We start from the raw sequence: 24,732 nt of genomic DNA, 5'->3' as shown, positions 1-24,732 counted from the left end.
AAAATCAGCAGTGAAAGAGATCCAAAGAAAGAGAATGTGGAGGTAAGAAGAAAGAAATTTGGAGGCACTTGCTTTACGATCCCATATTATCAAACTAATACGCCTAGGAGAGGTAATGCCTTCAACACTAGTGGGTCAACACCTGAGCCTCACAGGAGATGTGTCTGGAGTGGAGAGCGGGGCACTCACAGAGAGTGGGGAGGACGTCCAGAACGTCACATGGTCTCTATCCTTATCCTGCCCTGAGTAATTATCTGCAAATAAATCCACCCAGGAACATCAGGGCTAGAGATGGCCAGCAACTCCCCTACCTGTGGACAATTCAACCTCATAAAACGTCCAAGGTGTTTTCCCAGGGCACTTACCTGGCAGGAAGCAAAGTGACCAAAGCCAGAGGTCCATGGCTCCTTCCAGAGCAACGTCCCATCCAAAAGCCCCTGGAGATGGGGACAGGGACCCACTGCTCACCCAGGAACCCTTTACAATCTGGAGCTTGAAAGAGATTTCTGGCCCCCACGAGGAGCAAGACTTGAAAATGAGGAAATGACAACTTGTTTTGTTTGCTAACTAGTTTTAGACTAAAAAAGAAAATACCAGCAAACCACAGCGGAAGTTAGGAATTGAGAAAATATGTTATGTTGAGCACGAATGGGTCACCAGGGTTCAAAGGGCCTCTAGGTAGGTAGCTCCAAAAAGCTATTAGAAGCTCTCAGGCATGATATTTCTTAGCCTTGGGCATGTTTTCTTGGAAGGGCCTCCCATGCATTATGAATATTCATTGACTTCTGAGACAGAGTCACTTGCCTTATCCCTGTCTTCAGGATAAAAGAGACTTGTCACCAATTTTCTCCATCTGAGGAGGACTGTATGGGTAGAAACTTTGTCCTGAAGTCAGAAGATACTGGTTGTAGCCCTTGAATTTACTTGGCAAATAATTTTGTGCACCTACCATGTGGGAATACTAACCATTGGTTTTGAGGAATTCACTCCCTTTCTCTGAGCCTAGATCTCCTTATCTAGAAAAGGAGGGTGGGACTCAATGAGCCTGGCATTCCCTCCTGTAGGTTACTGTTCCTGGAGTCTTAATTAACCACAGTTTGCCCAGAACCTCAGATCAACCACCCTTCATCTCTCCCAGCTCTGCCCCTGAAGGTGCTGCCCTCTGGCAGGGGCCCAGGCAACCTCCCAGTGGCCACAGAGGCATGCCAGACGATCACGTGACAGTGTCTGAAGTCACAGCAGCCTGGCAGAGCTAGGCTCCAAGCCCCCCGAGGGTCTATGGGAAAGGGCCAGTGACTGATGGAGAAGGGAGATATGCTGAGGCCGTCAGTCACAAGGTATCACAGAAAGAGCTCTGGGTTCCCGTCCGAAGACATGGCTTCTGGTCCCAGTTTGGTGCTTCCTGGCTTCGGGCCTCAGTTTCCTCATTAATAAATAGGGGTGGTCCCTGCCCTGCCTACATCACAGGGCTTACGTGAAGCCCGGCAGAAACCATGGCCATGGAAGGGCTTGAAGGACTTTTAAATGTGGAGGTGCAGCATGGAGCAGTCACTTAATCAGCGGGTCCCCAGGGCTTCATTCCCGATGGCTACATTGTAGGCCCCTGGCCAGCATCCTCATTTCCAGGGGCTGCAGCCTCTCGGGGGCACCGAGGACTGAGGCCATTTCCACCCCCTTTCTTACCAGACTGATCACATGCTCTCCAAAACACAAAACGACAACATCCGCAGGAGAAGTCAAACGCGAGGCTCAGGGCAGGTGCAGAGGAAGTGTGTGTGGGGGGGGGGGGGCGGGCAGCCTGTCCTGCCCACCCCTATCTGGGTTTCCATCAGCGCAGGGCCGCTGCAGTTCTGATTTCCTCCAACCACCAACTGGGCCAAGGCGTCGGGGGGCAGCCTCAGGCCTCTGGTTAGAGTGAGTGACTGCCAGAGGCCTCGGTTCTGGTCAGCCTCCACCCTTCCCACTTGGAGGGCTCGTCCCAATTCCTCACAGCTGTCCCACAGCCGGGCTCTGCCATCTGCTGGGCTCAAGACCTGGGACTGCCTTGGCGAGAGAGAGAATAAATGACTGTGGTGGGTGTGTGTGTGACTGTGGGTGTAAGAATGTGGGAGTAAGATGGGTAGGTGTGTGTGTGTGGCTCGTGAGTGCGAACATGCTGTGTGCGTGCACACGTGCGTCTATGGAGACGTGGGCTGGATGTGCTGTGGCTGCAGTGCTGGGAATGTGTGCAATGAGATATTTTCACATCGCGGGTGGCCCAGATGAAACCCTTAGTAACATCACACTGGGGTTGTTACGAGCGGGAATTGGGGGGGGTGGGGGGGGTGGGTCTCAGAACTCCTGGGTAGGAAGTGAACGCTTGAAATCTGAGGAATCAAAACTCCCAGACCTGGGCGATCCAGTCTCTACCTCCAGTCTCTACCCCAAGGTCTCAGGGTAGGCTGGGTCCCCAAGGGAAGGCTGAACCCTGGCTAAGTGGAGGAGTTTACTGTCTTCATTCTCTTCTCCCTCTTTTTTCACCAACCAAATTTTATTTCTCTTTTCTGACTCACAGGGCGGCTGTGTTGCCCTGGTGTTCCCACTTGGGAAAAGGTATGAAAAGCTGAAGCCCACTGACAGGCAGGGGACTCAGTGGCCTAACATCCTCTGGGGCTAACGCTTGACCAGAAGGGAGGAACGCAATGGGAAAAAATTCAGAGTCTGATGACAGGAAAGTGGATACAATAAATAATACCAGATACACTGGGAACTGTCCTAAGTCCTTCAGGTGAATTCATTTAGTTCCCATAATGACTTGGGTTTTTATTATCCTCCCTATGTTACAGATGGGGTAAGAAAAATATTTCTCGTAAGGTTGTCGTGAAGACTGCCTGAGGTAAGCATCACAAAGGGCTTGATACGATGCCTGGAATATAGTGTGAGTTCAGTGGAGATTAGCCGTCTCCGTTAAGGGGAAAGTTGTCATTATGGATTGTGCTTGGTTGTAACATCACCCTCGTTTGACCTCCTGGAGGCTGTTTGACCTCTGAAACAGCCATCTCCTGGGCCTTTCCAGACTGAGGGTTGAGATCCTAAGCGGCCCTCCCCGGGACTCAACACTACTCTCCGCAAAGACAGATCATGAGCATCCCCTCACCTGCTAGATTCACCAAGGAGCCCACTCAGGTAGAGGTACCCGGCTCAGGCACCCTGCGGTTCCCACTTTCCAAGAACTTGGACGAGAGGCTTGCCTGACCCAGACTGAGCCACTCCACAGGAGCAAGGCTTTGGGAAGGTTAACCTTTACTGTGAGCCTATTCATGGCCTTCTGCTATAAGAAATGGTAAGACTTCTTACCTAAATATGGCCACACTTCTATTGGTATTCTAAGGTTAGAACCCAAATATGTAGAATTTTGGATGAATTTTAATGCGATTTATCAGCAAAAATCTGGAGTTTAGAATATTCACCTCCACACATTTAATCAAAGACTTTTGACTCCAGTGAGGGTGGGTCAGCTGCCCATTTCTTTATCAGCCTTAGGAGAGGCTTACCAAGCCCTCAGAACTCCTGGAATCTAAGAGCTTGACCATCTTCTTTCCCTTCCTATTTCAGCACCCTAGCTAGCTAGGAGCCATTGGTCTGTTTTATATCTTTTCTTTTGGTGGCCCCTTAGATATGTGGTCTTTCTAAGACGATCTCTTACTATGTTTCTTATATAGACTCCCTAGTAGAGTTCATTATTTCAGAGAAGCTTGTGGGGTCGGTGAGGAGGGGACTGTACTTGTTTCTCTGCTTTGGGGACCAGATTCATTTACTGCTCTTAGGACAAATGTTCTGTCTTGACTCTTGGGAAAGTCTTAGACAAACGATATGTATGTATTTGTATATGTATATGTATGTGTATACGAGTGTGTATGTGTATGTATATATGTATATATATAGCTTTACAAACCAAAATCAACTACTGTAAGCAGATTCTTGGCCACTATTGGGCCTTAGTAATGTGTAATCATTATTACCTAATAGATTTTTTAAAGGAAAAAAAATCAAAATAATTCAGGAACTTGAGGAAGATTTTTTTTTTTTTTTTTAGTCATCAGAAACAGTTAAGTAGTCCTCTGAGTCATTGCTCGGCACTGATCATTGCTATTTGGTTTATCATTAACCCCACAGTTGATTGTTACTCCCAAGGCCTGGGCTGAATATTGTCCCTCTGAAATTTATGTCTACCTAGAACCTTAAAATATGACCTCATTTAGAAATGGGAACTCTGTGGGTGTAATTCATTAAGATGAGGCCAAACAGGATGGGGGGGAGCTAAATCCAATGGCAGGTGTCCTTGTACAAAGGCCGTGTGAAGACACAGACAGACACATCAAGAAAAGGCCACGTGAGGATGGGGCAGAGACGGCAGTGATGCAGCTGTGAGCCAGGGAACACCCAGGATTGCGGGCGGCTGCCAGACATGAGGAGAGAGGCCCAAACAGCTTCCCCCTCTCAGCCTCCTGAACAAACCAACCCTGCGGACATCTTGGTTTCAGACTTCAAACCTCCAGAACGGCGAAAGACTAAATTATTGTTATTTTAAGTCACCCAGTTTATGCTGGTTTGTTATAGCAGGCTAGGAAACTAAAAACTTCCCCCAAATTGTTGACCTTTTAAGTTATTAGATATCCCATTTCAGCCACAGACCAGCTTCCTTATTCATGGAAGGATTTCAGGTGGGCTTTGGGCGGTACATTATTATACTTGACCACCTGTTTATAACATCAGTTAAGAATAATACAGGATTGTCTACGACTTTAGTGGCATTTCTTGGTCTTTGATTCTAGGGAATGGGATAGGCTGCCTGAGCCCCGGATTGGCTTGCAGGTTATTGGCATTAATATAGAAGCTGCATCTAAATCTTACTGCCCCAGGAAAGATGCTTTGGTCGGAGAGTAGCTTCCAGGGGGAAAACATAGGTTCTGATGCACCTTGTGGTTTTGGTTCTCCTGGAATGATTTGCTGTCATTCCAGAAGAAGCTAAATATGCATCCCCATTACAGAGAACAGAGAGAAATAAATATTCCTGATGACCATCTCTCTGGGCCCGAGTACAGCCCAAGACTCTGATCCAGGTCAGGGTCCAGGAATCAGGCCTGGACATTGCGGTTGGTAGAGCAGGAGGGGAGACTAAGGAGGACTGAAATCTGAGTCTGGTCAATGGCAGGCTTGGAAGCACAAAGCATCAGAAGCAGTATGATCAAGGCCCAGGTGGAAGCAAATTCTCTTCCCCACATCAGGCAGGATAGAAGCCTGGGAAGAACTTTCTCCCAGAGAGAACTCTGATACACAGAGGCCCTGAGGAAGAGTCTGGTGTGGTGTGAGGGGTTGATACGATATGATTAGGTTTAGTGCCAGAACCTAGGAATGGCCTTGGCAGACAAGGGGGTCCTTTATCTAATCACTGTCCCCCAAGAGACTTTGGGTCAATTATTCTAAAAGCTAAGTTATCATTTAACTAGTTTCTAGCTGAAATTTCTGTGGAAGGAGTTTACTCATTTGGTTACTTGAGTTTTGATTAATAGCCTCTCTATCTGGAAGGATACCCCACGAAGATATAAGATCCAAGGTCAAGAATTCCATGGATACTTAACCAAGATTTTTTCTTAATGCCTAAGAGAAGCACAGTTATACTTGCTTTCAGTTTATTCCATTATAAATAGTCTTAATTAAGTTCTGTAACACAGCGTTTCAGGTTCTTGACGATTGGTGTAGACCCCAAACAATTCTTTTATTGATCATCTTGGTCCCACTTACAGGCAGTCTCCTAGCCCCCTTCAGTCCAGCGTTGGAGGTGGGGGGAACTTTGGTTTAGGCACACAGCCTGGAGTGCCTGAAAGTGGTTACCAAAGCAAAACACCCTGAAAGGGTTACCTGGGAAATAGAAGGTATGGGGACAAATGCAGTCTGAGCCTCCTTGGTGGCAATCATGGTCTTTAATTATTAATTAAATCACATTTTTGATTTGGAAGCAAGTTTCAGCTGGTAGGTGCTGGTTGAAGTACAGAGCTCAGAGGGAAAAAGACCTTAAACCTTAGTTCTTTGGAGTTCAGCCCCTCCCCAGCATCATCAAACACCCTCTTTCCTTCCTTTGGTTCAGAGCTCTTCGAATAAGTGGCTTTATGCGTATTTGACTACTCTTTTATCCCATTAGGTCCATTTGAGTGACAGAAAAAGACAGAGTCCTCTTCCCCGAGGTGGGGCTTGCGAAAGACTAGTCTCCATTACGTTTTTCTCTTCCTCCTCCTCCTCCTTATTCTAGAACTCTGCCTCCATCAGGAGTGCAAGGGTCCTTGTAGAGAGACTCCTGGTCAAGAGGACAGGTAGAGGTACCAAATCTAGTTTTGACACTAGTTTATGCTACATGGTGCCCTTGAGCAAACCTCTTTACCTCTCATGTGTGAAAGGTTTGCATGTGTGTGTGTGATCCCTTGTATGTAAACCCACGTTACATGATCCCTAAGGCCCCAGGACTCCAGACAGTTTATGATTTCTCTCCCACGATGGGCAGAGGTGAGTAGACCTGATGAGGATTTCAGGTCTTGGTGAGTATAACTGCACCAAGAGAAGCTGCAGTTTCCAAGGATTCCGTGATGTTTACAAAAATGCTGCTGGCCGGGGTGACGGCCTTTCTGTCCCAGTGTCTAGAAGGCTGCCTTGGTTCTGGTGAATATCCAAATATGTATTTTCAATGAAGGAAAGAAGAAAAGATGAAAGAGAGGGGGAGATGGAGAGAAGGAGGGGTGGAGTGAGGAGGAGAATCCCTTTGAGAATCCCATGCAGTGAGGGGGCACGCAGTGAGGCACCCTGGAGCTGAGGGCCCCGGGGATCAACATGATTCTGAAGGTGATTGTCATGGATGGTGGGAGGGCACAGCTGGTGCCTAGGCTTCACTGGGTGCCCCCTGGACGTCGGCAGCCATGTTGTTGGTCTGGAGCAAGAAGGCAGTGTAGGCCATATCAGCTTCCTCCTTGGAGGACTAAGGGGGCAACAGGACAGGAGTCAGTGTTTGGGGTGTTGGCTCAGCGGGTGGGGGTCGGAGGGAGGGTAGGCACTAAATATATTGAGTACATAATCCTGGCTTAAGCAACCCCAGACTGTGTTGACCTGCTGCTCTTAATCTAGCTCCCCATGCTCACCAATGATGCATTTTGAGAAACGGAAAGTTGCAGTTTCTAAAAATATCTCCCTCTGTCTCACTACCGCCTTCTGACACATGGAGTGGAACCACGCTTGTTGCCTGGGCCTGTCCCCGGAAGCTCTGCCCACACAGTACATGGGCAAGGTGGTCTAGGCTGATATCAGCCACAGGACCACTATCTCAAAGATGGAGCTTTGCAACGACACAGGGCTGGAGGGGAAGCCCGTCTTCAGGACTAGCTTATTCCCCTAATTGTTCCAGATTCAGGGTCTCTGCTGCTTCAAGGCAGAGTAGATAGGATAGCAAGCATTTACACGCTGGGGTTAAGGAGGCACAGCGGGTGGGAGGAGGGTAATATGTGACCCAGAGTCAGAAGTCACCTCTGGTAGGATTTCAAGTCATATGGCATGTGGTTGGAGTGGGGAAGGGCTTCTAGTGACTATCAAATTGCCTGCTGCCAGCAAATGTCTTTTAGACTCAGGCAAAAGGCTGGTCCTGAGAGCAAACTCTCAAGGGAAGGTGGGTGGCCTGAAGTCCACAGGTTCCACAGCTCAGGAAGACAATTCACCTAGTCACTGCCATTTGACATTTGACCTTTCTTACTCTGTGGCTGAAGTTTCTGCGCACTTCCTTCTGAACCCCCAGTCTCCCTCCCCGCTGCATGTTCACGGCCTATAAATGCAGCTCATCTCCTGCACCTCAGCCACATTAACACCACGGCCGGTAGGATACGTCTTGCCCTCAAAAAGTTGACACTATCTTCCCTATTCAGACATCAGCCCCAACTCTGAGATATGACTACAGACCCTCATGCTGCACTTCCTTGTCACACAAGTGGGGCCGCCATCTCCCTCCTCACTCTTACCCTTTTGGGCTTCTTGGGTTCTTCCGTCTCCATGGTATTCCCGGTGGTGGCGCTGAACTCTATGTGAAGAGCAAGGTGGGGGGATTAGCCTTCACTAGCCTCATATTCCCACCCCAGAGGCAGAGTCAGGTATAATTCTTGCTCTCCCAGGGGTTGGGCATTCCCTTGAGTGAGGGACATACCATCTTTTCCTCCAAGAGATGTTTCCTGAGTGACTTGAGAGGCTCCCATGTTGTCATTGGCACCAAATTCCCTGGAGTTCTCGAAGTCCGACATGCTAATGTCTGTCCTGTAGCTTCTAACCGAAATCCGGTCTGTCCAGGAGAAAGAGGAGTCGGTGTAGGGACAGAGGACAAATGTGAGCAGGACATGCTGCCTCTGAGGGAGCCCCAAAGGATAGCTGGAAGGGGCAGCGTGGCAGGTTGCTCACCTCTGACTCTGACCCAGAAATGATCAGTCTCCTTCTCCATCCCTTCTCACAGATAATCAAGACTCAACAACCCCTGACCCTTCAACGCACAGTGTCTCATTCTGTCCTCACATCAGCCCAGTGAGGTGGTTATTATTACCCCTGCCTTGAGCCCTAAGGAAACTGAGGCATGAAATGGGGACACCCCAAGTCATACAATCAGTCAGTTCTCAAACTAGGGTAGAAGTGTAGTTCTTCCTGAGCTCCTCCTCCTGCCAATCCTGCCTCTAAACTTGAACCCCGAGCCATCAGAGATGATGTTCCAGAGATAGCAGCACTTTAATGTACATTTTGGGTAGGAGCTTATCTTTCCCCATCCTGCTTTCCCAGAACCCTTTCTTGGAGCCTATGAAAGAGAAGGAACTGTAGTAGCCCCACCCCCCCCCACATACCGACACGAAGGGCAGATAAAACCCCACGGAGGTCCAAGGGCTCAGGGTTGGAGATGGGGGGCAAGGGATCTCAGGCACTCACCAACATTCTTCCTGTGCCGTGCTCTGAGCACCCCCACTACCACGGCCCCCAGTGCCAGCACCAGGCCCAGGGGCACCAGGGTAGAGACAAGAACTTTGGAGCTCCTGCCTTGTCCCGCAGAGCTGGAAGAAAGACTGAGTTAGTCACTGGAAGGGAGACATGGGGTCCCAGGATGTGCTGACAGGTTGAGTCTCACTAGCTCCTTCTTTCAGTCCTTCTCTTGACGTGGCCCCCTAGCTCTACTCTTCTAAGGATACTTCTCAGATATGGCAAAAGCAAAGACTGGGCCTTCTCTGCATCCCAGGCCTGGGAAATTAAACTAAATGGTGGATGCCACTCCAGCCACATGAGAAGGGCAGAGGACCCTCCTGAGCACAAGCCAAGACAGTGAAGCCTTCTCCACTATTGACAGGTAGACAGGCTCTCCTCTATGGTCCCTATGGCCCAACCTGAGGTCCTTGTCCTCACCTGTCCGTGTCCACGGATGCTCTGCTCTCACCAGCAAGGTCTCCAGTATCCTTCACTGGTCTGTCCTCCACAGAAAGCCTGGGATCCTGAACCACTTTGTTCTCAGTCTTCCTGACACTTGACTCTACTTCTTCTTCACCAGGAGCAGCCCTCACTTGGCTGACATCTTGGGACCCTAGAGAAAGACGAGTGAGACTGAATGATTGTTCTTTGTCAGTTTTCACTCCCTGGAGTTAGGGAATCCGTGGAGTGGGACTTCATTAGCAATCATAGGGTCAGGGTGAGATCTCAAGGCTGTTAGAGTGGAGTCCAGGATGACACTAGAAAGAGAGGAGTGATGGTCCTCTCTAGCTTGTCAGACGATCTCTGTCCTGTTCACACCAAATCCATGTCCATCTACAAGGATCCATGGCATAGACCCGGCTCTGTTTCAGGGCTAACCTATCATTTGGAGACGGAAGTTTTTCTCAGCTTTGAAACCCTGCCCAAGGTCTAGGGACCACAGGACTGGGTGCAATAGTGCTGCCCCCTGGTGGTAGCTTGGCAGTAGGTTCCTCAGTGAACCAGACCAGCTGCACCCAGACACAGTAGGCTTTCTAGGGGGACTAATCACACCCTCATTAGGAATAAAACATTTTATGTGACATTTTAAAAAGAGACTTAAGATGCAAACTTTCTAGAAGGGATTGCCTTAATTTTCTTTACCAGATCTTGTACATGAAGATATCTGATCCTCTTTTGACAGTAGGCTTTGGCAGAGCATACTGCATGTGGTAGTGACTTTGAAATTTCTGCATATAGAACGTCTCTCCTATAGAAAGGGCTTCAAAATGGCCTGAAGGGACAACTACGGGACTTGTCTTGAAGCTGAGGTCATATGGCAAACCTATTAATATTTATTTATTTATTTTTAGTTTGTATGTTTATTTCAGATGCTCTTTTTAGAGGGTTAAATGAGACTATATAGAGGCTAAATCTCCCCCTGCCTCTAGTCTCTTATAACCAAACCTAAAGGCCACCCCTGTTGGAGAAGCCTGTAGGCAGGAGCCTTTCTCTGATGTCCCCAGGGGGGTGCGTAGGCCTCGCCCTCAGAGACTTACCCCTTACCCTCTCCTCGACTGCCACATAGACAGCCATGGTCTCCCCGTATCGGTGGCCTTCCTTCACCCCGCACCAGTACCAGCCTTCATCCTCCTTGGCAACTGGGCTCAGGGTCAGGGAAATTATCTGGCTCTTCTGGTCACAGTTCACGAAGGCCTGGCTGGGGCCATCATCTTGGGTGGGCAGGGTCTTGCACCCTCTGTTACTCCACTTGCACCAGTATTTCTCATAGGAGTAGTATTTGCACGGGAAGTGGCAGGGGAGCTTGAAAGTCTCTCCCACCCAAGCAGTGACGTTCTTGGGTGCCTTGAGGCTGGGTTCTCCTGGAGCAGGGAGGGAGGGAGAAATAGGCACACAAGTTGGCATTGGTAATGCTGCAGGGAAGTGGCTGTGGTGAGGACATTTGTCCACAGCCCGTGTCCTCTCTGGATAGCATTATAAGTAAATACATGATACTGAATACATCAAGAATGCAACCATGTGCCTATGTAATGATTATTGCTGATGACCCCCATACATTAATCTAGTCTATCATAAAACACAAACTCTTGACTTCAGTTTGCTTTCCTTGTTCCTCTCTTCTCTTCTAGACTCCATACAAAGAGCTGCACTCTACTTCAGCTGATGCCATATATACTGTGAAAGAAGCCAACGTTCTTGATAATAAAAGGTTCTATGTGTGGTGGTCTGGTGAGTGTGGGGTTTTCTCAGGAAAGGGTGGTTGTTACAATTATGAAAACATGACATCTCGGCAGGGGGGCTCTCTCCCGAGGTCTGTCCCATCAGCATGGGATGAGATAGAAAGAAGAGTGGTTCCGGGTGATGTCGCTGTTGACTGGATGATCCTGGGGATGCCTCCCCTCTCTTTTGCCCCAGTTCAGCTCTTACCTTCGACAATCTTGAGCTCCACTGTGGACCTCCAGCGAGTATCGCCACTGGTCAGACACCAGTAGAAGCCAGCGTCCTCATTGGTGAGCTGGTTGAGTAGGACTGTATAGGTGCCATTGCCTGGCTCTTTGTATAGCGCGAGCCTGCCCTCATACTGTTCATTAACCAGCCCCTCACTCTCTACCAGCTGCTGGCAGCGGCCATTTTGAGTGTCTTCCCAGCGACACCAGTACTTTAGGCTATCTGTTTCCTTAGGGTTGTAGGGGCAAAGCACTGCCACGGAGCCTCCGACCACACCTTTCACCACAGAGGGACTCTGGGGCATCGTGGTCTCTGCAAGTACAGACAGAGATGGAATTTCAGAACATCAGCAACATGGTCTTGGCAGTCTCTTCCGCATGGTCTCAGCCAGAGTGGGGAGTGAGGTTTAGACTATTTACCTCACTCTCCTTAGAAAATGAGAAAGACTGTCCTAATGTCACAGAGCCTATAGCTGGAGCCATCCAACCAGACTCCAGTGATCTTCACCACTAGCCTGGGCATCTCATTTTCTTTTCCCACCTTATTCTGGGCAGAGAATAGAAGGAGTTTAAGGAGAGGCCATCAGTCCTTGAACTCCTTGGGCTTCTTACAAAATCTCTCCCTATGTAACTATTTGTCAGTTTATTAGCTCATACCATAGAAACGGTCAGGTGGTTTTTCTCCAAATTAAGAAAATAAATTTAGAATGGTATGATTTAAAATATAAACTATGTAGCACAGAAGGTTTAATTGGTTAGGACCCTGAGGGCCATCTCAGAAAAGGATGGCCATTCTCCAATAAGCCAAAGCTGAGGTGCAGTGGGGATTCTGAGCTATGAAGATGCTGAAGAATGTGATGAGGACTGAGCTGGGTATAAAAATGATGGGCAGAGAATGTGAGCCCCTTAAGGAAAGGTCACAAGAGCAGGGACACTGAACTGTAAGTACTGGTTTGCTGTTTCTCATGAGGGTAACTTTATACAGGATGCTCCCAGGTGAAAGGGAGCAGGGATTTAATTATTTCACCACCCTCCTGGATTTCCAAAGTACAGCTGAGTAGGCCAGATGGTGCAGAATAAAAAATAACCCTATGAGATGTTGAGGAGGAAATTTAGAGGCTGGGGCATTGCCTTCCTGGGAGAGCTCTGAGACCAAGAGAAGCCAAACTTTCTCCCATTTGAGTGTGAAGGATGAGGTGCCATTCTTCTCAAAAGACAAAGAGAAGGGACAGGTGGCCCCTGCAAGCCCAGGGTTCCATGCTCAGTCCTTATTGTGGCTCTTGGAGACCCAAATGATCTACAGGTTTTGCCTCAGTCAAGTGCTTCACTTTCCTTTCTGTTAATCAGGGACAGCCACTGAAAGGCCTTTAATAACCTAATTAGTCATTACACAAGTAATAGGTAGTAGGTAACACAAGGCAGAGGCCATGTTTTCTAGCTCTCCTATCCAGCTGTCCATGGGGACATGCAGTTCAGAGTTTGTCAGGGAGCAGACATTGTCAACTGACTAATCGATACTGGATAGACTCATAGGGTGGGAGCCAGGTGCCCTCCTGCTGGGATGACTCTTCCCCTCCCAATCTCAGGTCTCACCTTCATTGACAAAGAGTTGCCATATCTGAGTGGGTGAGCCTTCATGAGGTTGGCCATCAGAGTGGGCTCCACACAGGTAGTACCCTGCATCCTCTTTCCTCAGGCCAGTGATATGCACACTAAAGAAGCCTTGGCTCCTGGGAGTGAGCAGGATCCTGCCCTCAAAATCCTTAGACTTCTTCCCCAGGGTGTTGATGACCACGTCGCAGTCTTCCCCTTTGCTCATTCGGCACAGAAATTTGGACACATCTGCCACCTCAGAGCCCAGGGCACAGTCAAAGGTCACTGAACCCCTCAGGTCTCCATAAAGCAGTTCAGGCTCAGGCTTCAGCACTTGGAGGTCAACATTGTGCTTATCGTTACTGGAATCATCCCCAGCCTGGCAGACGTATATCCCAGCATCGCTGAGCTGGATTCGTTTGATAATGAAACTGAACGTTACTTGACTGGTACCATCAATATCGATGTCTGTTCTGTTGCTATAGTTGGGGTTCACATACCCACTGGAGTCAGTGACTAGGACACAGAGCTGGCCTGTCTTCTTGCACACAGACTTCCTTTTCTCAGAATTTTCGGACTTGAAAGGGCAGTTAATGGTCACTGTTCCGCCCAAGTCAGCTATGTAGACTTCAGTGTCATCTCCGACCCCAGGACCTGCAAGACAAGGGACAGGTGGCAATTTGTGATTTCACTCTCTTGAAACATAGGGCCGGTCAGCATTCCCAGTGAGGGCCTGGGTGTGCCTCTCACCTTCAGAGCTCTCCTCCCCCGAGGGACACTGTCAGAATATGTCTTCCAAGACTGAGCCTCATTGCTGTCTCCTCCGTGAAGCCTTCCCTAAACTGACACTAATCTCTTCCTCCTTTGTGCTCTCTTGACATTTATAGCTGTATCTCTTTTACATCTGATCTTGCATATAGTTAATTATGTTCCCCACAGCGTGGAAGTCCCTTGAGAGCAAAGACATCCCTTACACACGTTTGACTCCCCTGCAGTGCCTAGCACAATGCCTATACATAGGTGCCAAAATTAACATGTGCTAAAATAAACAGAATGAATATAAGTAGAGGGTGATGGATTTCAGTGTGTTGTGATAGAAGTTTCTAAAATTTACAACAGTCCAAACATGGAATGGGCTGCTTTGTAAAGGAATGAATTTTGGCCATTTGAAATGTATACTCATGGTCTCCAGTGTTCTGGACATCCTGTATAGCGTCAACTCCAAGCTCTCCTCAGCTCTTAAAATTCTCCCATTTTATGACTCTACATGACCACTTGAATGAACTCTTCATTTAGTCCACAGATAATAATAGGCACATCCCAAAGGAGCAAAACACATCTTTGAGAACCCCTCCAGTTTTCCTCCCTTAAGACCTATTTCTCTCTTAATTTCTTCTTGATTATCTAATACGCCTTGGTCATTGAACCTGGCCAGAAAGATCTTTCTTATTTTTCTCTTTTCTCAGTTAGAACAGGCTTGGTCAGTGGCCCACTCCTTCAGAGCCCTGGTCTCTGGGCAAGAACTGATCATTTAATTTATGCTGAGGGTGTTGATGGACTAATGGATCCCAGGTAAGAAATGCATTTTGAAAGAACGCTTCTGGTGTCGTAAGGTCTTGATCTGAAGGTGCAACAATGGCAGGAATTTAAGAATCTCTACAAATCTCTCCCTGCCTTTTCTGTCTCCCTCAGTTCAAAACCCCTTTGCTCCACCTGCCGCAAACCCGGTGACAGATCTCTTCCTCCTGATGCTCATCTAAGCTATAGTCTTAGTAAAGCCCTAAAATGTGATAGGCCTTGAAGACCTAAAAAGTCCCCCCACCACCCCCAAGTAGGTCCTATAGGTCTCATTTCCATGTTCTATTATGTAAAGTCCTTGCCTCTGGAAGGAGGACACACAGCCTTCCCATCCCAGGCCAGACGCTCTTCCCTCTGAGGAAATTCTTCCTGAAGCCCTCCAGTTGCTCCTGACATGAGCCCCTCTCACTTTCCCAAAGGAGCCCAAGGAGCCTAGATTCTTACCCTGGCCGACCTCCAGGCTCACATCAAAGTTGAGGCCTCGGCTACTAATGCCCAGACCACACTTGTAGCGTCCAGAGTCATTCCGGGTGAGATGGCCAATGTTGACCACAAATGTGCTGTTCTCGGGGAAGTTGGTGAGCTTGGCTCTGCCCTCGTAATCCTTGGAGATGTAGCCCTCCGAAGAGATGAGGGTTGTGCAGCGGCCCTTGGCTCCCTGCCGGCACCAGTACTTCCGGGTATGCCGATTGACAGAGGTGGCCGGATAGTAGCATGTGATGGATGCTGAGCCACCTTCCACACTGCTCACCTCCTGGGGACCAAATATGGGACTCTTCATAGAGACCACTGTGGGGAGAGAAGACACACGTTTTCTGAGGCCCGAGGAGGTAAAGCCTGCTGAAAGGATCCTGACGGCTCACCCCGAGGAGATGAAATTTTCCTCCTGACGCATGTACCTTCGGCGGGTTATTTGCTATGTACTACAGCTGGATAATTGTTGTGATTGGGTATAAAGATGGATTAATCAGTATTAAATTCTAACTGTAACTCATTAAAAGTAATCACTGTAAGGACAATGGAACGACAAACTTATTTAATGATAGCCTTTTTCATAAAAAAGCCACTTTGTAGGATGCTATGCCATTGCCTTTATTATCTATTATTTTCTTATATTTCTAAAAACACTTGGCAGATCCTTTTTTTTTTCCCCAGCAAAGATACTGACAGCCAAGAAGGATAAGTCATTTCCCCCAAGCCCCATAACAACTCTTAGAGATGCCTGGTTTAAGGTCAAGATCTTTTTTTTTTCCCCCTCCTGGTGAAGACCTTTCACCAGACTTCCTGGCCTTGAAGCGAGGAATTGCCATTCCTGTCCCTGTCCACCCCCAACACTTGGTCATCCATCTATGTTCAGACATGACCTTTCTGTATCATCTGTGAGACTTCCTCCTCGAGGGAGTGCAAATTTTGAGAGTGGCATCCCTGCGGATAGAGTTGATTTTAGTGCTCCCAGGGAAATGGATCCTGGAGGGCTGGGCTGGGGCCTGACAGACACACCTGGGAAAACCGCCAGCAGGCAGGTGAAGAAGAGGAGCTTCATCGTTGGTGGCTCTCACGGGGCTGTGCCACCCAGGCCAACTTCTTTCGTGGGAAGCTGAAAGACAATAGCACAAAATATGAAGCTCTTGCGTCTTCCAAGACTAAGTTGGCCTTAAAGTTCCTGCAACACCTGTTTGGTTTTGTAGCTCCAGTAACTCACATAAATTCTGTTGAAGGAATGAATGGCTCCGCCTTCCCCATTACGGCTCAAAGTCCCATTATCCCCTAGTACTTTTTGTTCCTTAATAGTCGTGTGTAGATTTTTGTCTTCTCAACTATGCTGCCTGCTCCTTGGGGATGGGGACACAGGTGCCATTGTTTCTATATCCCCGTCTGGGAGGCATGGTTCTGGGCAAGATCCATAAGGTCTCAGGAACAACTTGCTGGATGATTGGTTACTACCGAGTGGCCCCATCTCTCTGTTTCAGCTGCACTCCCTACATCCCTGGAACCTTTTATGGTGTGTTCATATATGTAAACTGAGACCCATAAAGGAGGCCTGGTAAGGATTAAAGTTGTAAATGTAACAATGGTGGTGTCTTACCATGATCTCTTTCCAGGCACTGTGTTAAATAATGTATGTGTATTATCTCATTTAAACTTAATATCTCCCATTTGCAAATGACATATCGGACAAAGGGCTAGTATCCAAAATCTATAAAGAACTCACCAAACTCCACACCCAAAAAACAAATAACCCAGTAAAGAAATGGGCAGAAAACATGAATAGACACTTCTCTAAAGAAGACATCCGGATGGCCAACAGGCACATGAAAAGATGCTCAACGTCACTCCTTATCAGGGAAATACAAATAAAAACCACACTCAGATACCACCTCACGCCAGTCAGAGTGGCCAAAAATCAGGAGACTATAGATGCTGGCGAGGATGTGGAGAAACGGGAACCCTCTTGCACTGTTGGTGGGAATGCAATTTGGTGCAGCCACTCTGGAAAACAGCGTGGAGGTTCCTCAGAAAATTAAAAATAGACCTACCCTATGACCCAGCAACAGCACCGCTAGGAATTTACCCAAGGGATACAGGAGTACTGATGCATAGGGGCACGTGTACCCCAATGTTTATAGCAGCACTCTCAACAATAGCCAAATTACGGAAAGCGCCTAAATGTCCATCAACTGATGAACGGATAAAGAAATTGTGGTTTATATACACAATGGAGTACTACGTGGCAATGAGAAAGAACGAAATATGGCCCTTTGTAGCAACGTGGATGGAACTGGAGAGTGTGATGCTAAGTGAAATAAGCCATACAGAGAAAGACAGATACCATATGTTTTCACTCTTATGTGGATCCTGAGAAACTTAACAGAAACCCATGGGGGAGGGGAAGGAAAAAAAAAAAAAGAGGTTAGAGTGGGAGAGAGCCAAAGCATAAGAGACTCTTAAAAACTGAGAACAAACTGAGGGTTGATGGGGGGTGGGAGGGAGGGGAGAGTGGGTGATGGGTATTGAGGAGGGCACCTTTTAGGATGAGCACTGGGTGTTGTATGGAAACCAATTTGACAATAAATTTCATATATTGAAAAAACAAAAACAAAAAATAAAATGAAATAAAATGTTATCTTGTATCAACAACAACAAAAAAGAAATGTTAAGTGGTAGAAGAAAATCATAGAATTTGACTTCACAACACCGAAGTCTGCCACATCCTCCAAACACAGATAAAATTGTTTATTTAGAAACACTTAGTATATCTCTAAAAGTTTCGTGAAGTTTGTGAAAATACGCTGAGCTGCTCTTAAAAAAATTAAAGAATGAAAATAAGCAATAAATAAATAAATAAATAAATAAATAAAAATAAACTTAATATCTCCCTCTGAAATGGATGTCCTTCTCCACATTTTACACAGGAAGAAATGAAAGCTGCAATTTAAGTGTTTTCCCTAAGGAGTTAAGTGTGAGGGTGGGCAGGGTGAGGGGTGGGGAATGGGCAAGATCTGAACGCAACCTCCTCAGACTCCAAAGTCAAAGCCCTTCACTTTTCCCAATGTGCCGCGTTGCACCTCAACATGGCAGCAGGCTTATCCTCGTGCTCATTCCTGTCACTCGTAGAGCCCCCGTTGCTTATCAAAGCATTGTCATTTATCTTTTTACTGGGGCTTTATAACTTCCCTTTAACTAAAACAGAATGGATATAATTACAACCATTTTATGGATAAGAGAATCAAGATCTTGAGATGCTGAGTGATAGGCCCAAGATTTCCCAGGGACTTGGCTTCTGTTATCCTACCTTGTGGCTTCCGTTATCCTGCCTTGTGGTTCAGGGCAGATGAAGCTGGAGAATCCAAGATAAGGCCACTTGGAGGGTTCAGTGCATGCAAACCTTGCCACATCTGTGGATGTAGCCCTGGGTTGGGGCAGGGAGTGTGGTTTGAGGGTCCCAGGGTTCAGTCTTAGGACCCAAACTGAGGCCCAGAGGAGGAAAGAGGTGGACAGAGGAGTCCCACTTTCCCAAGGATTTCAACAGGTTTAACCTTTGGAGTGGTTTGACAATGAGAGCATTAAGGGAGAAAACCATGTCAACAAGCACAGGGCAATAATGAACACCCATAAAGATAAGGAAGCTCTAAGCAGTTAGGAGCCCAGGGAGTGATCTCTCAGGCTCCCCTTGCCACCTTCACCCTTGTTCCCGCTCCCCGAGACTCCCTTCACTAGCCTGAGCCAAAGGCAATAGAGTTGTTTATCTTGGTTATTTCTTTTCCGTGGGGGAATTTCCCAGCCAGGAACCTTTTTATTTCCTTGTGGAGACAAAGGTATTCTGTTTCTCCAGTTCTTTGGAAGAGTAAGGAGAGTGGGTAGGGAAGGAGGGGACAGACGGGGGTGTCAGGTGACAGCTTGAGGTTCTCTTGATTCCAGTTAATTGCCCCAGACCTTCCACACCAGGCCAATGGGTAATTTCTGGGGTAGGTCCTTAGCCAAATGCTCAGGAGATGCTGACTGGGGGAACCCGGAGTGGACACTACAGGTCACCATGAGAGAGACTCCCAGGCGGCACCAGGTGGCAGAAGGCTGGGAAGTCTGTCTCCTCTGGAAGGCTTGGGATGTGCTGGCTGCAGAGTCCCAGGGAAATTACTCACCTGCCATTTGCACCGGCTTTGGGTGCACTGACAAAATGCCACATGCTTTAAGAGCCTAAGCCAGCAGTATTTTCCTTGGTTCTGGTTCCTCTTCTCATCTCTAGATAAGCAATCTCCCTAATATGTCTGTGAGACAGGAAGGGGTCTTCCCATGGGCTGAGTTGAGGGGTGCAGTTTCTCCTCTGGATTGATCAAAGCGATTTGCTCTGGGTCACAGAGAGGTAGAGGCCAGGTTTTCCCAAGTGGGGGTACCCACTTCTGCTCCAGGCTTCCTCTCATTTGTCACATGCTTGGATGGCTGCGAATGGCCTCCCGGAGAGAGGATATGCAAGCGGACCCTTTACGCTTTGCACAGCCTCGGGCCAGGGATGAGAGCATCGGGCATGCACAGCTGGAAGGGCAAACCTGGCCTAGAGTAACCTTGGTGAGGAACACACAGTCTGGTTGCAGGGTAGATCATGGGCGTGCAAGGGCACCCCCACTCGGAGAAGCAGGAAATCGTCTTTGTCCAAAACTAAACTCGAAGCACGCTTTCTCTGCTAGAAGCTGAGGGGGTCCTGGGCTTTGAGAATCATTAGAGATCCCTTCCTCTCAAAACCAGACATTCCCCCCAAAGCGCATCAGGTCTCAGGGATGCCCCAGTCATGGTGGTTGCAGTTGGTTTAAGGCAGTTGCGGAAGGAAAGAGCATAATATTTATTGGCCACCTACCATGCACCAGATGCTTTGCTAACTGCTTTTCTTATATGACTTCATCATCACAGCATCTCAAGAGGTAGATCGTCGTGTTGTAAATGGGAGCTCTAAAGGTTAGAGAGATGCTTGGCCCCAAGACCCACAGCAGAATTGGATCACTACCCTATTATCACTCCTTGGATGAACAGAGGGACCTGTCCTTTGGGGATCTACATAGGCTAGGATATCACGATGAAGGCATTTTTTCTCATCCTTAAAGATGAGAAAACCACTTAAAGAGGAGTGGTTTTGTTTGGTTTTACTAGCTAGGCTAGGATATTCTAAATCATTCTTGTGATACCCAGTTACTACCTCTGACATATTTATAACATGCCCACACAGTTGTGGATTGGGGCAGGATTTTCAGCTGGGCCGGAGAACAGAGTTTGTCTCCTAATAAAATTACTCTAGCTGGCTCCCCTTCGGTTAGAGTGGCTGAACTTCAGCTCTACTGGCTTGGAGTCCAAACCTTTGCCCATCGAATTCATAGTTTCCTTTTTTATTCAGAGGGAGACGGATCTCCCAGACCAGGTCCTGGCGTGGCTGCTGGTGAACCACATGCTTCAGTCACTCTGAGCTCTTCATCTGTTTAGTACGTAACAGGGGGCCCCAGGGCATGAGGCTTTCCTTGGCCTGGACTGAGTGGCCCCTTCCCCTGCCTCCAGGAGAGGCACTGCCTGAGTCCATTCGGGACCACCCCTTTAATCTCCCTTGAGTGGTGGAGCCGAGCACATACTAGAGTGATCCCGGAAACCGCGTTATCACTGAGGGAGGGAGAGCGGTCTGTGTGCTTTGGAAGGGCCTCGGATTTGAAATGACAAGTGGGAGTTTATGAGAGTTTATGTAGTTTATGTAAGCCCCGGACTGTGGGACAGTCTCCAAGCAAAAGAAACGTTCAGGGAAGCAATAAGAATTCCCTTCTTGCCCATTAGAGGGCAAGAAGATGGGGAGAGAACAGCCAAGGGAATCAAAGAATGTACGAGCTGGAAAGATCCAAGACTTTCTATTCCCATCCCTGTCGTTAAAGCAAAATGTAAGCGGAAATTAGACATTTGAAATAGCAGCTCCATGAAGCTCTGGGAATAAGCCTCATGGATTTCCAGATGCCCTTTTTGCAAAAACTTAGAACCCTATTATCGATTCCATCCCATTCTGCCTTGATGCATAGACGCTTATCTCACAGGCTTTCTCAGATAGCTAGCTCTGCAAGGCAGGGGCCAGCTGAGATCGGCCTCCCCCACACAGAGGGGCTTGCATCGCAGCGTCTGGCAAGACCTGGCTGCTCAGCAAAGCCCGATGGGATCGGAAATGGTTACATCCCCATCCCCTGTGTGGGAAGGGCAGAGTCAGGGTGGGTTTCTTTCACTTTGCCAAATGCTTTCTTGGTTCTGGGCTCGCCAGGGACAGTTGCATGAAAAGGGGCCTGGAGGATGGAAAAGAACCCAGAGGTCCTGAGTCCTGCTCTGTCACAGGCTACCACAAGAGCTCTACCACTTGGGCAAAATATGCCGGCTCAACTCGTTCATCTGTCAAATGAACATCACCGTCCCTCAACTCTTCTAGAGACAAAGGCTTCTGTGGGGTGGAGGACGATGGAGGGGATAACGGGACATGCATATGGAAGTGCTTTCTATAGTATAAAGCGCCCTTCAACTGTAGGAAGCAATAGTCAGTTTAAGGATAAGAGAGTGCGGGTCTGCGCACCTGACTTTCATGGTTGCCGGGTGCTTGGAGAGCAGCACAGATCATGGGCTCTGCAGCTTGGTTATCAGCTCTCGCACGCGGGGTCTGTGTGGTCTGGGGGTAGGGGATTTAAACTCTTTGAGCCTCAAGTCCTCATTTGTAAACTGGAGACAATTGTACCTAGTATAGAGAATCGCTATAAGGACTAAAGGCCACAACACAGATATGTAAAGTCCTTAGTATGGTGTCGGGCTCAAAATATGTTAGTTCCTTTCCCAACTCCTCTCTAAAATCAAAACAGTCCGTGTGCCCGGATGACTCAGTAAGTTCAGTGTCCGACTCTTGCTTTCGGCTCAGGTCACTATCCCAGGGTCATGGGATCAAACTCGGGCTCCACACTCAGTGTGGAGCTTGCTTAAGATTCTCTCTCTCTCTCTCTCTCTCTCTCTCTCTCTCTCTCTCTCTCCCTCTCCCATCCCCACCCCCACTGGCACGTGTGCTCTCTCTCTTTCCCTCTCTAAAAGAAAAAAAGTAATAAAAATAAAATCAGCACAGTCTTCTCTTTTTCACGTCCTAGAGTGACAGGGGAATAGAAGCCTCTTCACTGGGCAACCTTTGAAGACGGGGGGTGAGCTACCCAGGTTGGACCAGCATGGCCTGAAGGAAGAGAGTAGGTTAGAAGCAGGTGATATAATTAGAGCTAGCACATATGGAGTTATTCTCAAGTGCTTTACATGTGTTAACCTCACTTAACGTTTTGCAGCCACCCTAGGGAGGGAGAATAAAACGGGCAAACCCATTTCACATATGAGACAATTGAGGCACAGAGAAGTAGGAGATTTGCCCAGGGTTACAAAGTTGGTAAGCAACCGCCATGGGATTCAAATTCAGGTTCTCTGGACCAAAAGTATAAGCTCTAAGTCACTATGCTGCACCAGGAGGGTCTTGACATTGAGGGGAGCAGTCAGGAGAGGAGGGAGCAGGAAATCCACTCTTAAAGAAGTTAGTCCAGTTCTCTCCTCTCCACTTTTCACGGGAAAGATAGTTCCTGGGAAGAGACACTTGAACCCAGAGGTGGGTGCCAACAGAGAAATTTCTTCCTGAAAAATAATAATAGCTGCTATTTACTTAGCATCTACCGTGTGTAAGTCATGTTATGTTTGTTTCCGATAACCAGACACATTGCCCCAAATTTTTTTTCTAGGTGACTTTGGAATCCCAACCCCAACCAACCCAGAGAGAGGGCAAGACATATGTGAAGAGGGTCTCTGCTGAGCACCTGCATGCATAATATTACTCTCGTTTTTTTTAAGTTGGGTATTTTGTTTTCTAGGCGATGGCAAAATGTCCCCATGACCATGTTACAATGACTGTACCAAAATGTTATCATTCACACTCGCTGGGTGATTTTACACCGCTCACATTAACTCGGGGAGTCTTCGTTTCCTCGACTATAAAGGGGATTGTGATACCTATGTGGCCCGACCACCTGGATTTGTCTCAGGAGGGGAGGAGAGGAAGCTGCGAAAGCCCGTGGAAAGTGGATTTGCTACGTGCCAGCCGCTATCTTCGCGCTGTCAATAAAATACAGCCACTGAGGTCTAGAGGCGCTAAGAGAGAGGCAATGATTACAAAGCCAGTGGCTCCCCTGACTCCTGGTTCATTGCTCTCTCTGCTACATCTCCACATCCAAGGCCAAGGAGAAGGACGGATGGATGAAGGGTTCCGGAGCTGGCTCCGGTAGGCAGATCGCTGCCTTCTACCCTAACCCATGAATGGGCACATCCCCTCTTCAGAGGTGGAAGAAGCTAGAAGCCCCCCAGTGAAGAGGCAGAGTGATGGCGGAGGCTCTGGTGCAAAACAGCACCAGCAGCTCAGGTGACCCCAGTCCTGGGGGCAGTTACATAAGCGGAGCTGGGGGTGCTGGGAAGGGAGCTCGCACAGTGCAGCAGCTTGCGCACGACGGTTCGGTGGCCGGCTGGGGACGCCGTCAGGATGGACAGCGGGAGAGCACGGGGGGCGGCGGGGGGGGGGGGGGCCTCCTGGCTGCAGGGCCAGCAAGACCATCAGGACGCAGAATGCCGTCTGTGCCTGGAAGGGGGCTCTGCCCACCTTGCCCACTTACCCCGGGGGGACCTCATCTGCCCCACCATGGCGAGGGCAAGGTGATAGGATGACACACATCATGCCTCCGTGTGGCAGGAATCACCTGGAACAAAGCTAGGTTGAACCCGGAAAGGGTCCCCGAGCCTCTCGGAAAAAGGAGCTGCGCGTACCCTCCCCAGGGAGCTGGATGTGGAAAGCTCCGAGCCTAGAGGAGTACCCGCTCTGTGCCGGGCACTCTGCATGCGGTCTCTTACCCAGGAGCGCCTGGCGCTCGGTTAAGTCCCTGAGTAACGGAGCTAAACTGACAATCACCAAGCTCTGGTTATTTTTGCTCTGGAGGTTACAAAGCAACTTCACACGTATTTTCTCGTTTGCACCTCACACACCCGAGGGATAGGGATTATTTGTATCCCCACTTAACAGATTTAGGAACCGCGGCGCAGAGAGCAATCACGTGACTTGCCCAAGGTCACACACTACGTGTGTTAGACTGTTGGTAGGGAGTTCTGGAGGCACGCTTTAGAGCAAAACTACACATGCTGACCACAGACATTCCTTCTGCCCACCTGCTGCCGTTTCACAGACATGGGGGGGGGGTCCCCACACACGTGCGTCCTCGCTCATCTCTCTCGCGCACCTCTGCTCCCCGGCCACGTGCTCAGCCGCGCAGGCTGCGCCCCGTGTCCCCCTCACCGCACTCTCTGTGGGCTGGCCGTTGTGAATGTAGAGGGTTTTCTGAGCCGCAGTCCCAGTCCCTTCCCAGAGGGCATCGTGCTGCAGATCCCAGAACAGGCACACTTACTTTAAGCCACTGTCTTCTCTCCTGGCAACTCAGTTTCAGGGGCACAGCCTGCCGGCCAGTCCACAACCTGGGGCTCTCCAGAAGTTGCCAGCAGGACACTGGATGCGGCTGCCAAAACTGAAACTGTGTGCGGTGCTTGACCC

At 48.6% G+C, this 24,732-nt stretch overlaps 2 protein-coding genes and 1 long non-coding RNA gene across 3 annotated transcripts in view; 1 reads left to right on the top strand and 2 right to left on the bottom strand.

The window, feature by feature from the left end:
* Positions 1-530, bottom strand: part of FCMR (Fc fragment of IgM receptor) — a 15,930-nt gene extending 15,400 nt beyond the window's left edge. Inside the window, exon 1 of the mRNA XM_042976084.1 lies at positions 366-530. Coding sequence (XP_042832018.1) covers positions 366-402 — 37 coding nt within the window. The 5' untranslated portion in view covers positions 403-530. The remainder of the gene's footprint in view (positions 1-365) is intronic.
* The window catches only part of LOC122235824, a 16,978-nt gene extending 5,557 nt beyond the window's left edge, over positions 1-11,421 (top strand). The window contains exons 2-4 of the long non-coding RNA XR_006213894.1: positions 2,555-2,592; positions 2,826-2,875; positions 11,136-11,421. This is a non-coding gene — a long non-coding RNA (uncharacterized LOC122235824). The remainder of the gene's footprint in view (positions 1-2,554; positions 2,593-2,825; positions 2,876-11,135) is intronic.
* On the bottom strand, positions 5,950-24,732 carry PIGR (polymeric immunoglobulin receptor). Its single transcript, XM_007096282.3, has 11 exons — positions 24,590-24,732; positions 16,125-16,221; positions 15,069-15,413; positions 13,047-13,700; positions 11,434-11,766; positions 10,545-10,868; positions 9,445-9,619; positions 8,977-9,098; positions 8,216-8,347; positions 8,034-8,092; positions 5,950-7,006 (listed from the first exon to the last, which is right to left on the bottom strand). Exons 2-11 carry the CDS (start codon positions 16,165-16,167, stop codon positions 6,911-6,913), a joined length of 2,283 nt encoding a protein of 760 aa, XP_007096344.2. The 5' UTR covers positions 16,168-16,221; positions 24,590-24,732; the 3' UTR covers positions 5,950-6,910.

The sequence above is a fragment of the Panthera tigris genome, chromosome F3 (genome assembly GCF_018350195.1).
Source record: "Panthera tigris isolate Pti1 chromosome F3, P.tigris_Pti1_mat1.1, whole genome shotgun sequence".
Taxonomy (NCBI): domain Eukaryota; kingdom Metazoa; phylum Chordata; class Mammalia; order Carnivora; family Felidae; genus Panthera; species Panthera tigris.
This window is presented reverse-complemented; position numbering and strand designations above follow the sequence as displayed.

Coding starts and splice junctions, on each gene's coding strand:
- PIGR (XM_007096282.3), bottom strand. CDS start 16,167: ATGAAGCTCCTCTTCTTCACCTGCCTGCTGGCGGTTTTCCCAG. Junction 11,767..13,046: donor GCAACTCTTTGTCAATGAAG/GTGAGACCTGAG, acceptor CTGTACTTGCAG/AGACCACGATGCCCCAGAGT. Junction 9,099..9,444: donor GCATCCGTGGACACGGACAG/GTGAGGACAAGG, acceptor TCTTTCTTCCAG/CTCTGCGGGACAAGGCAGGA.